Source organism: Chaetodon auriga, chromosome 13 (assembly GCF_051107435.1).
Source record: "Chaetodon auriga isolate fChaAug3 chromosome 13, fChaAug3.hap1, whole genome shotgun sequence".
Classification (NCBI taxonomy): domain Eukaryota; kingdom Metazoa; phylum Chordata; class Actinopteri; order Chaetodontiformes; family Chaetodontidae; genus Chaetodon; species Chaetodon auriga.
This window is the reverse complement of record NC_135086.1, coordinates 19364557-19377628: the sequence shown is the minus strand read 5'-3', so window position 1 is coordinate 19377628 and position 13072 is coordinate 19364557. Positions and strand designations below refer to the sequence as shown.

At 44.0% G+C, this 13072-nt stretch overlaps 1 protein-coding gene across 2 annotated transcripts; it reads right to left on the bottom strand.

Moving 5' to 3' along the window:
• Positions 1-216: 216 nt before the first annotated feature.
• On the bottom strand, positions 217-12610 carry cwc22 (CWC22 spliceosome associated protein). 2 transcript variants are annotated; one of them, XM_076747424.1, is made up of 20 exons: positions 12546-12610; positions 11346-11402; positions 11011-11237; positions 9911-10290; positions 8943-9197; positions 8461-8589; positions 8124-8292; positions 7933-7986; positions 7680-7815; positions 7351-7557; positions 7185-7247; positions 7001-7096; positions 6690-6771; positions 6222-6282; positions 3737-3814; positions 3439-3591; positions 3139-3266; positions 2639-2740; positions 1692-1888; positions 217-991 (listed from the first exon to the last, which is right to left on the bottom strand). In XM_076747424.1, exons 2-20 carry the CDS (start codon positions 11398-11400, stop codon positions 471-473), a joined length of 3093 nt encoding a protein of 1030 aa, XP_076603539.1. In that variant the 5' UTR covers positions 11401-11402; positions 12546-12610; the 3' UTR covers positions 217-470. The 2 variants fall into 2 exon arrangements, with proteins under 2 accessions (XP_076603539.1, XP_076603540.1); XM_076747425.1 differs by having other exon boundaries at positions 12515-12584.
• Between the last annotated feature and the right edge of the window lie 462 nt (positions 12611-13072).

Genomic DNA, 13072 nt, shown 5'->3' with positions numbered 1-13072 from the left:
TGGCTCCAGTTCATACTTATACAGATGATAGCAGTTAACAATCTAACTAGCTCTCAACAAATAGTGAAAAAGCTCAATTTTCCAAAAGGACAAACTATTCCTTTAAGTGTTTGACAATGATGCGTACAATGACGAGGACGGCCGCTCACTGATGCAGCTTCCTGTGACTGTGTGTGATTGGTTGGGAGCAGGAAACAGTTGAAACAGAAACAGATTAAAAAAAAAACATCTGAAACAACTTTAATGTTTTTGTGTTTTTTTTTTTTTTTGCACATTTCATCGACATCAAAAATCAAGAATAGAAAATACAGACAGATGGGGGAGGCGGGGGGGGTCCCCAAATCCAAAACACCAGAGAGTGACAGGATGAGGAAAGAAGAGAGGGATGACTGAAGGAAAAGATGGAGACTTCACTTGTCTGTCAGTCATCAGTCCATCACTGCTGCTTAGGGACGGAGGGATGAGGAGGTTTATCGTCTCCTCCTCTCCTCTCTCTCTCTGTTCCTGTCTCTGTTCTCTTTATTCCTCTCTCTATCCCTCTGCTTCTCTCGCTCTCTCTCCCTCTCTCTCTTCTCCTCGTTATCCCTCTCTCTCGCTCTCTCTCTTTCCCTCCCTCTGTCTCTGTCTCTGTCTCTGTCCCTCTCTCCATCTCGTTGTTTGTCCTGAACGTCCACTTTTCGTCTCCTCTCCTCCTCCTGCAGCTCCTTTTCTTCTGATCTCTCGTCTCGTCTGCTCCGGCGGGCGCCCTCACGTGCACGCTCGCGCTCCGCGGCCACACGTGTGTGCTCACGCTCCTCCACCTCACGTGCACGGCCTTTCCTGTCCTTCCTCGCTTGCCTGTCGTCATCGCTGTCCTCATCCTCGTCGTCCTTCTTGCGTCTGGCTCGCTTCTTGTCTGAGGGTTTGTCCTTCTTCTTGTGGTCCTTCTCCTTCTTCTTCTTCTTACTCTGTTCTTTTCTCTTCTTCTTCTTCTTGTGTTTGGTGTCTGAGTCTGAAGAAGAAGAAAATATAAATCGAATTCCAACTAAAAATCACACTTCTGGTCCAGCCTGTGGCTCTTGTGTAGCAGACTGCTGTCTCTCTATGACAGAACGGTGACATTATTCATGTGAATACTGTTTCAAATTGAGTGTTTTTATTGACGGTATGGAAACAAGTTCTTCGGCTGTGTACACTGAGAACTGTATTCCAGCAAATGAGCGTAATTTTGGGGTGCAGCCAATTGTCGTAGGCCTCTGTCTTTAAAGCTCTGAACACATGCCAGAAATCTGGGGGCCATTTTTGACTGCGTTAAAATTTCACAAACAATTCAATTCTGTTATTAGCAGTAGCTTTTTCCCATTAGGTTCATACCAAGAATAAAGCCTTTCCTTTATTTTGGAGATCTTAACATGCTTTGACATCTTGACCACTGCAGTTCTCCTCATGTGGGATTCAGTCAGACAGTCTTTTCTAGTTTGCCTGAACTCTCCGAATTCAAAATGCATCAGGACCAGAAGATAGACCTCAACGCTGTCCTCCCTTCACCAATATAGAATCAATCAAACAGTTTTTTCTCCCTTTTGGTTCCCAATTATTTCCTCATAGTAGAACACAGGACATGGTTTACAGATCATATGTGTAAGATGTAAAAACAAAACAATGTCATTTACTGTCAGCTGGGACTTTAAATAAAAAAAATATGGATGTACCTGAGCTGCTGCTGCTGCTAGAGGAGGAGTCAGAGTCTGAGGAGTCTGAATCTGATTCGCTGGAGGAGTCCGAGGAGGAGGAGTCAGACGAGGAAGAAGAGGATGAAGAGGATGAGGAGGAATCAGAGGATTCCACTTCCTGGTTCTGCGTCATGATCATCTTGGGAGCGTTCTTCAAATGTTCCCTCAGCTCGTCCCTGAAAGAGAGAATCATGAGACAATCGAATTAAAGAAATTCATTTTAAAGTTTTACACCGACGTCATGATCATGTGCATGAATTCACAAACTGCTTTAGTCTCACCTTTATGTTCTTTTTGCAATATCTCATTTATTTTATTTTTGTACTATTTCAATTAACACTGGGACTCGAGTTGCTTTATCAAATCACAGTGAAGTAGAATGTTTTGGTCCCTGTTACAGAGGCTATGGTCTTCTATTTAAAGACGACAATCAAATTACCCGAGAAACACAGCAATGTTATCAAAACACCCAACATGACATTCACATAATGAGCCTCTTCTGTTTATTCCAAACGGAACCTCGTTATATGTTGAACTTCAGACATTCTTCCTGTAAATTTCGTGTATTTCATGATCACACTGACCAAAGTATGACAGAATAATAGATGACATTTTCCCAGTCGTATATCTCCAGAATTCCTAATGATATAATTAATTAAATCAATGTGATCTGGACCTGAATGACCGGGTTCATTTAAGCTTTGGCTAAAAACAACCCTTGTCCATTAGGAGATATTGAGCGTCCAAGCTACTGCAGCTAGCAGTAAAAACAGTGTTCAGCAAATCCACTGTCGCAAAAATCCTCTCTAAAGCCATTTATTAGAGGATTTTTGGAAGAAACTAAATTCTTTTCCAGACCTGCAGATACTCTGTTCTAACACTGTGCATGCAGTGTGTGTGTATATATGTTTGCACGTGTCACTTACGTCAATCCTCCCAGTCCGATAGAGGTGAAGAAGTTGATGGCGAAGCGAGTGTTTCTGGGATTATCGCGAGGAAACAGACCTTCAAAGAATGGCTGCAGAGTCCTGAAACACACACACACACACACAGTTAGCTGCTTGATATGATCTTTGTGTGTTTTTTCTGTGTTTGTGTCTTCATGTTTTGGCTCTTTAAACGTTAATGATGTTGTGGCTGTTTGTCAACGTTATCATTAAAGTAGGTTTACACCTCCAACCAGTGCGAGGACAGACAGCTAAAACCAGGAGCCAATCACACATTTTCTTAATGAATTCAACTTGTTTCATTGATGTTGTTCATGTTAAATTCATGTTGTTAATTTTTACAACTTGTGGCCAACAAAATATGTAACTCTATCTTTGTTAAAAGTGGTGATATTTTTCAGTACATTATAGTATGAAAGACTCATTTATCTCTGAAGATAGACACTAAACCTCAGCAACAAGTGTGTGTGTGTTCGTACTGGTCTTTGAGCCTCTGGTTGAGTCTGGGGAGGCCCATGTAGGCACAGAGCTCCTGGAAAAGGATCTTCACAAAGATCCTGCTGGACGACGTCGTCGTCTCTTCACTCATCCTGATCGACTCCAACACCTGATCAAGAGACGTTCAAAGACACAGCACACGGGGAGGAAGGTACCATGAGGAAACTCATCTAGAAAGAACAAATAGCTTCATGTGTGTTAAATCTGAAGTCTCTCAGGCTGGAATGGACTTCATGGCTCCATATGTGGGAGTGTGTGTGTGCATGTGTGTCCATCCTTACACTCCAGGGCACAGAGTCTGTGTAGAGCAGGTGAGCGAACAGTCGAGCCACGTTTCTCAGTTTGTTGGTCTCCAGTCGGTGAATTGTTTCATACTGCTCCGAAAAAATCCCCTCAAAACTCTCCATGTACTCCTTCTTCAGCAGACAGAACCTCTAAACACACACACACAAAGTAAGCCTCCTCAATTCAATACAATATGCTCACAAGTACGGTAATACCAACAGATGTATGTTTGTGTGTGTTTGTGTGTGTGTGTGTGTGTGTGTGTGTGTGTGTGTGTGTGTGTGTGTGTCTCACCCCGGCCAGCAGCCCAAAGAACTTCTCGTAGGTCCTCTGTTGAGCGCAGCAGTCCAGGATCATGTTACACAGCTCCTTCTGTTCACACAAACACACAACATGCCATTAGAGGGAACACGTTTCTGCAAACACCTCACATGAAGTTCCCATTCTGTGGATCAGCTGTCACCTGACCGGGCGCTCTCCCAAAGCTCAGCGTTACAAAGCAGATTGATGAATTAAATATGTGAATTATGTGAATTTGACGGCAGCAGCGAGGTGTAAAATCCCAGCGGTGAGTGACATCGAAGTGGTGCCAAGGTGAGGAGGCTCGGCGTCTGAGGGAACACATCGACGTGAGCACATTTGTTTTGACCGTGTGTGTGATGTGTGGAGAGCAGCTGTGATGACCACTGACGCTGTCTGCTCAGGGACGTTTCACGTAAAACAAGTGATGCTTCTGTTGTACAGAGTCCCCTTTTGGACTTCTCGACTAACATGAATCTCTTCTTGTTAAAATGCCTTGTTTTCTCTTCAGTTATCACCTCTTTTTTATTGTTGTGCATGTTGTTGTTGTTGTTTTAAGGTTTAAAGTAATTTAATAATAACATTTTTTTTCATTCTTCACAAATTCAAGTACAAAGCAAGTCTATGTGTGTCATTTACAACATCTCCACTTGATTTTTAGCCATGCTGGCACGGTGGCTCTAGGACTGGGAACGTCGCTCAGTCTGTCTACAGAAAGCAGACGCTAAGAATCTTCTCACACGGTGCTCGTGCTCTCGCTCTTCAGCGGTACGATGGGAAGTGTGCTTAAACCTTCCAGAGCTGATTGACTGTTAGGAAACAGGGCCCAGCTCGGTCCAAAAGACCCCAGCTGTCTTTTTCTTCTGATCACTTAAAATGAGATGTTTTCAGACTTCTTGAATCTGATGCAACATTTAGTGATTCATTGAAAATGTTTTGTTTTCTTTAAAAAAAAAAAACACCTCAGTCAGCGAGGCTTTAAAGAGCGTGTGTGAGACAGGCCGTGAGAAGAGTCTGCCTAAGGACAAACATCTTTGTGTGTGTGTGTGTGTGTGTGTGTGCGTGTGTGTGTGTGTGTTCCAGCTGTTGTGTTGAGTGATTCAGTCCTGATGCTGATGAAAGTCTGCCTGACAAGGTCATCACTCTGACCTCTCACACACAGACACAGATGACTTCAGTATACCTATACTTTTACACACCGCCTTCCACTGCAGCTGTTTCCTCTCACGTCCTCTGTGGCTTCAGATTCAGCACCACGAATCACTAAAAAAAACATTTGTCCTCTGCATGATGATGTCATGGTATAGGATATGCGACGCCTCCCAAAACACCCCGACACGATCGACAATTAGTTCACCAGTTGGTTTTCAGTCAGTTAATCAACTAAAACTAACTAAAATTGTGAAAGTTGGCAATCACCAGTTCAATCCCAGCTGAGATCAGTTTTGTCCAATCTGTCCAAACCCCGAAGACACACGACAACCAATATGGAAGCTGGAACCAGTGAATGTTCTGTCCTGTCAATCATTTCAGTATCGCAATAAGAACACACACACGTGGAGATCAGTGCAGATGAACCTCACGTCACCTCGTACGTCCACTGTGAGGACGCTGGTCCTGGATGCTAGCAGCGCTCAGGCTAATGTTAGCAGCCCTGTGGTGCTTTTTGCAGGATTTGGATCGCTGGTTAGAACTGAGACGCTGCTTTTGTCCATCCCTGTCTGAAGAGGTGTCGAGGAGCCACACGTCATCGGTGTGAAGGTCAAACACACACACTCACAAAGATACATACAAGAACAACACACGCCGAGCTGATTGTCCTCTGACACATGCTGTTACTCACAGTGCTTTCCATCTCTCACGCACACACACACGCACGCACACACACACAGCTGACCAGCAATTGTGAATGTCTGAAAGCATCTTAACTGTTACACATCCTGGCCTCAGGACTACACATGCATGCACGCACGCACACTAAGATATTAACGAGCAACAGACACACCAGCAGCGGATCTACACCGATGTGGGAATTATGGTTCCACACCATCCACACAACCAAATAAAATCTCATTTTCATCCGAATGTTATCAAACAGTGAACTTCTATCTCAGCGCCACCGTCTGCCCGGTTGTGTGCAATAAATCCTCACATTCCAAAAGCTGGAACCAGTTTAGCATTTTTGCTTAATAAATGATTAAATGATTGTCAGAATTGCTGCTGACTCTACATTTTATGTCCAGCTCCCGTTACTCCAACCCTTCCAGTTAACAATGACCGTACACGGTGCATTCACTTGTTCTGTTCGTCCACACTTCAGAGACACCGGTATTTCAGATTTATCCTCAGTGGAGGAACACAGTCCACTCGAGTTTTCATATTTACCCTCATTCATGTGTGTTTGTCTATTTTACATTGGCCAAGTGTGTGCGTGTGTGTGTGTGCGTGTGTGTGTCTGTGTGCGTGTGTGTGGACTCACCGTCTGGCTGTCAGGAAAGTCCATCTTGATCAGTTTGTGAGCGCACTCCTCAAAGTCCAAACTACAGAAACAATCAATATATCAATCAATAAATGTACATCAGTGAACTTGTGTGAAACTGCGTGTGTGTGTGTGTGTTACTCTTTGTTTCTGTATGTGTGTTATTTACTCAAGCTGTATCATTGGTTCTCCAAACCAGTGAACTGTGCTTCAATGAAACCGTGTAAACTAGGCTGCACATGCACGCACACACGCACGCACGCACGCACGCACGTACACACACACACACACACACGCACACGCACACGCACACACAGCTTTAAAGACAGCTTTAAATATTAGTCCAAGTCCATCAAACAGATGGGGCTAACTGCCAACACCCTGAGAGACAACTGAATCACCGACTGTGTGAGACTTTTCAAGTGTGTGTGTTACCACCTGTGTGTGTATGTGTGTGCCTGTGTGTACCTGGATTGTATAGCGAGGTAGATGGTTCTTCTGAAAGCAACCAGGTTGACTTCAGTCTGATCAAAGATGGTGACCTTCTCATCTGAGAGAGACAGACAGACAGACAGACAGAGAGGACATCTTTAAGGTCATGAAGGACTCTGTTTGGCTGTCGTTCATGATGTTAAAATCTGGTTCGTACCAGAATATTGAACAGTAAACATAATCAGTGGTGCGTCCTTTCACTCTGCAGCTGACGACATAGCTCCATTGAACGGCGTCATTTTTGGATTTTCTTTAGAAAAATGATTTAAACAAACTTGATGCCTCACCTGTTCCCTCCTCCTCGTTCTCATCTTCATCGTCATCATCATCCTCGCTGCCATCTCCCTCCTCCCCTGAGTCGCTGCTGCCCTCATCCAGGATATCTGTGAGGAGGTGACAGCAGATTGGTTAACGTGCAGGAAGTAAGAGCTGACTGGACAGACTGTGTGCGATGTTTGTGCACATTCTCACCTCTTTTAATGGTTTTGTATTTCTCCTCGTTCTCCAGGAAGTCTGGGTCCAGCTTAAACACATCTGAGCAAACACACACAAACACACATTAGGGCTACATATACATACTTATTAATGAGTGCTGTGAGCAAGTAGAGCCCCCCTCCCCTCCCTCTCTGGGGCTTACTGAGGATGTCCTCAGGGTTGTATTCGTCGTCCAGTGGCAGCATGTGGGTGAACTGGTCTTCCTCATCCACCAGGTCCAGGCCTTCTGGGATCACTGGATGATCTTTGAAACCATCCTTCCTGATGGCAAACATCACCTCGATCATATACTGAACCCTCTTATCAATGGCCGACTCATGGAGGACGTTCCTGAGGCGCTCAAATATGGCTGAAGAAAGAGATGGGAAGAACTTGTAGGCACTTGATGAATTATGTTGATATCTTGGAATCTGTTTTGTTTAACAGAGCATTAGCAGGTGAACAGAGTTTACAGTTGTAGCAACAGTGTACCGTTGATTCCTCGTGGGGACACCTCGGTCAGTTTGAGTCCACACTCCTTCAGGAAGGAGATGGCCACCTCCACGCTGTCGTCAGTCGGACGCTCCAGCAGCAGAGTGAGCATCTCCAGACACAAAACCTCGTGGGCCTGAGGGCGAGGGACATCAGAGAAGACAGAGAGAGTGAGACGTAAACACGATTCATTAGAGCTGAATGTTGCCACTCACATTCTCCATCAAAATTTAAGTCGGACAGCAGGACCTACCACATTCTGGTTGATGAGGTGTGCCACAAACTTTGAGGCTGTCAGGCACTGTTGCTGCAAGACAAAACACACACTGGTTTTAGTACATCACTAACACTAATACTATACTGCCCATATTTATGACAGGACATCTCAATTTCTGTTGATCCCCTCATCAACAGCTACAGACAGACAGACAGACAGACGGGTACCTTGAGGTTACGGCGGTAGCTCCTCCTGAAGGTCAGGATGAGGCGCTTGAGGATCAGCTCTCCAATCTGAGGGAACTTGGAGTTGATGATAGCGACAACGGCGGCATAAACATGAGTGAAGATGGGAGACGCTCCCTGAGCCTGCAGCACCGAGCGAGCCAGCAGACCCCTGACAGACAGACAAGGAGACAGTTAGAGGGCAAGTCAGGTAGACGGCAAGACGACGGCACAGAGCCTCCAGACACTACACCCTCGTGTGTTTGTGATATGATTTTTAGTGGGTTTGCTATTATTCGAATATTGAGTAAAGCTGTTTGTTGTGTGTGTTGGTGTTCACCTCCCCCTGACGATGTTCTCCTGCAGCAGCTCCTGGATGATGTTAATGATGTTTGACACGTTGACTTTGTTGATCAGACCATTTATGGACTTCTTCAGAGCCTCCCAGCTCATCCTCTGATAGGCCAGGCTGCACAGGGGGTGGGGCATCGGTTAAAACAACAGGTTTAATGGAGTCGTTTAAATAAAGATTGAATATCGCAGTAACATGTCTCAGGTCTCGAGTTGATTCCAACTGCAAGTTCAATTAAAACTGCCGCTCGAGGTTACATTACTGTTGTGTTTCATACAGCTGGGTGCAGGGACTGTTTGTGATGCATTCAAGTAACATTTAATGATCATATTCACTGTTTGATTTTGACAATGTTCATGTTTGCTTCATGTTAGCTGTCCAGGTTTTACTTTAGTTCATCCCAGTCAAAGCTCAGGTCTAAAACTAAAAGGTTCCTGTCTGATCTTAGCACCATGAGCGATGAAACACACCTGCTCTTGTCACTGATTTGCTGCTGCATCATGCGTAGCTTGGCGGGGGGGATGTAAGCGCCGCCGGTCCTCGTGAGGATCGGGTCGAGCTCCTCCTTCTTCTTCTTGACCGGCGGCTCTTCAGCCACCGCTGGCTCCCTGTCTGTTGGAGGGGTGGCCGAGCGGCCCCGCCTCCTGTGGTCTGACTCAGCATCCCGATTGGTCCGTCGATCAAATCGCCCACCTCTATCGTCACGGCGATCATCATAGCGATCCCTGGGCAGAGCAGAGAGAATGAGGCAAAACAAATCTTTAAAAACTAAAATTATGTTTTTCACAAGGGATAATTTATTTGAACAACAGGTATTTGTTGTTAAAATGTGCCGTTGTTTGGCCGTGTCAACTTAGGCCGGTCTGGCGTGGCTTTAAAATGTCAGGTGGTTTTAACGGTTGGAGTATGTTTGTGTCTAATTCAGCACAATGACACATTCAAGAGACACTGCTTTTAAACACAGGTGTAAAAAAGATGATGGGTGAATGTACTTAGTATTTTAGTACATGTACTTGGTAATGGGCATAATGAGCAATACTGTAGCTACTCGAATTAAATCAGTATGTCAGTAATGTAGCAGAGGCAGTCTTGGTTGATATCATGATCTGGAGGGGGGGCAGTTATTTTAACTTTCTAAGTGTTTTTATCCTGTGTCATGCTTAAACACTTTATTTTCTATATTGTTCAGTTGTTTATCTATCTATCTATCTATCTATCTATCTATCTATCTATGTAAATAACTATGAATAGCCTCATATATACACTTATATATTTAGTAAATACTTGAACTAGTGTGTAATGTGTTTGGTGGTTTATGACCTGGTTTCAAAAAATATCGAACACATTGAGCACCGAACTTTTAAACTACTAAAACAAAAAAAATTTGTTTGCAAAATTATTACAAGCAAATCAAAAGATGTGTGTGTTTGTCTGTTACCGAGTATAGCGTCCTCTGTTGTAGCGCTCCCGGTCTCTTTCTCTGGACCTGGATCTGTCTCGTCCTCTGGACCTGGATCTGTCTCGCCCTCTGGACCTGTAACCGTCTCGTCCTCTGGACCCGGACCTGTCTCGTCCTCTGGACCTGGATCTGTCTCTCTCTCTGGACCTGGATCTGTCTCCCTCTCTGGATCCGGACCTGTCTCGCCCTCTGGACCCTGATCTGTCTCTCTCTCTGGACCCTGATCTGTCTCTCTCTCTGGACCCGGATCTGTCTCGCTCCCTGGACCTGGATCCGTCTCGCTCCTTGGACCTGGATCCATCTCGCTCCCTGGACCTGGATCCGTCTCGCTCCCTGGACCTAGACTTGGACCTTGATCTCTGGACAAAATATAAATGAAGCGAGTCAGCAGTGTTTCCTTCAGTCTTCACGCGTTAAAAAGATCTGGATTGTCCCTGAATGCAGGATGGACGTGGACATGAACTCCTCAGAGAAAACTGAACCAACAGAAAAACATGCTAGCATTTTAAAAGTCTGAGTGCAGTTGAATAAGAGCAGCGCTGGTTCAACACAGAGTCAGTCTAGATTAGTTTCTACATTAAGCAAAAGCCTTGAGTTCATATCTAAGACGGCAGTAATGGGCACACAGTTCTTTTCTATTTGTGATTCTGTCCCTCAACAAGCTACGTCTTTATTCAGTTGAGGTGTTCTCACTGGTCACTGGTCTGTGTCATGAAGCAGGTGAGCTAACTTTAACCCTTGCCAAAGTTTGCAAGGTCAGTTATCCAGAATATAAAAACTGAATATGCTTGTCATCTTTTCTACCTGCACAATTCAACACAACCTCGACATCATCCAGTCTAAAGAGAATAGTTTGACATTTTGGGAATTACATTTTACACTATACAAGTTGCTTTCTTACAGAAGGTGAGATGTTAAGTGGCAGAAAACGAATGGATGGATTCTGAGAAGCACTTTATGCAACACTGGTGTTTCTCAATGCAGGGGGATCAGCAGCGATCTCCAGCCCAACAGTCAGCAGCAATCAATGTATGTAGACATATGAAATGCCAGCAACATCCACATTAGTCCTTGCTTACTTTGATCTGAGCCACGCTGCTCCTAATCTTCCTCAGTGCCCCATGATGTTCATCCTCATCATCACTGTTGCTGCTGCTGCTGTCTGAGCTGCTGGAGGCAGGGCTCCTGGAGGGGGGGCTGCCTGCAGGACTGGCTCGAAGGGACGGCCTCTCTTTGGGGCTTCTCTCAGCCGAGCCAGCCTGTTGGGGCCTCTCTGCTGCTGGGCTAGAGCCGTCTTCAGAAGGTCCTGAAGACAGAGACAAAGAAGTGATGAGTATCAAAACTACAGCTACAACTATGACATCCACTCGTACTGACACCACAACAACATACAGTAACAGCAGGTTTTACTCACCGCTGTGCTCTCTCGGTGCAGGACTGGGACTTCGACTTCTGTCACGAGAGTCCATACCTGAAAAACAGAAAATCACATTCAGAGTATAATGACAAAGAATTGCTTCAGCCTTCACTGAAAAACTAATCCCTAACGAAAAGAATAAAGATTCTGTTGATGAATAAAAAGGCCTTTTTATCAGCAATACTCCACATTTTTCTTTGCATCATCTAATTCCACAAGACCAAAACTAAAAATGTGTTTGTCAGTCAACACTTTCTGACTTTCCTCTTCTCTTCTGTCTCTGTCAAAAACTCACCAGTTCCTACTGAACATATAAATTTTTAAAAAATGGCTCACAAGTACAAATTCCTAAAACAGATAGACACTGTCAAACTATTTTCTGCACAGATTTAATACTCATTTGGCGATCTTAAGAGTATATTTTCATCTTCATCTTGAAAGAAGTTTTCATATTTGCTGCTCTGACAACAATCTGCTCCAGATAGACTTAAACGCATCATCGGATCGATCAAACAAGGCCAACTCTAGTTCAGCACAGGACACTGACTGTGGAAAGAAGGGCTCCAAGTAACAATTATTTTCACTATCATTTGATCTACAAAACACTGGAGAGCACTGAAAATGGGAAATGCCCATAACAATTTCCAAAAACCGAGTATGACTTAAAAAATTATCAAAGCAACGATGTATTTACTGTATATGAACTTAACTACGCTATCTCAATGATGGATATTTCCAAACCAAAGCAGACAGAAAGGAAATAATATACGCTGCTGAAAATAGATGAAACAAGCTCATATTTATCACTTTTAGATAGTTTAGATATGTACTTATCTGACACACAGGAATGGTTAACACTATGTGAGGTGGCCATATCTTCGACTGAACATCGCAAAATAAATAAGTACGGTTTAGATGAGTAATTTAAGGTTACTTTGGGCAGGTTAATACAAAAACTATCTTATATCATCTGCAACTACAAATGTATTCCCAACGAACGTTTCAGTTTTATCGCCATGCGTGTGTGGATGAGCTAAAGTTAGCTCGTATGCTAATCCTATTTTGGCTCCAGCTAGTTAGCTAAGCCGCTAGCTATTTGCTATTCTGTCGCTAAGACCTCCAGATTCTTTCTCTTCAGACTTTGAGTACAAAATCCGTCTTCTTACTTTGTTTTCTAGAGCTTTAATATCCTCTTACCGTTCTGGTTTCCGACTTCTCGTCCCTCCGTTAAATCAGTGTCGCTTTTCCAACGGAAAACTTCCTTCAATGAACAAAAAACACTTCCAGGTCAAAACAAGAACAGTTTCCGGGTTTCACAATAAAACTTTCCAGGCTTGAACAGGCTGGTTTTCGGATCGCCCCCCTGCGGTGATAACAATTACATCCCCCAAGCATGTGTCTTAGTCCCTTATGTTAGGAGAGGTGAACTTGTAGTTGTTGTGTTGGAAAATTAAGAACATGTATGACTGCTCAGCGCATGCATTTTGTAGTTTGAATTTAAGTTATATACTGAAAATGTGGGAGTCACTGTTGAAGTGGCAGTTGAAGTACAGATCACTTGATACAGCATGCACTACATATGTATTAATTAGTGCACTGGCCTGGGTTCAATTCCAGCCCAGACCCTTTGCTGCTAATTGCTAATTAGCTGTCATAGCTAATTACATAGATATATACAGTAAGTGCACCCTATTCACTATTTAAAAATGTCCATCTGAGAAGTA

Bases quoted from the DNA above. Each gene is read 5' to 3' on its own strand.
- cwc22 (XM_076747424.1), bottom strand. From the start codon at position 11,400: ATGGACTCTCGTGACAGAAGTCGAAGTCCCAGTCCTGCACCGAGAGAG. The intron at 3,815-6,221 runs GTGAGTCCACAC...TTGTGTGAACAG, and splicing joins ACTTTCCTGACAGCCAGACG to AAGGAGCTGTGTAACATGAT. The intron at 1,889-2,638 runs GTAAGTGACACG...TCTCTCTTTCAG, and splicing joins ATCGGACTGGGAGGATTGAC to GGACGAGCTGAGGGAACATT.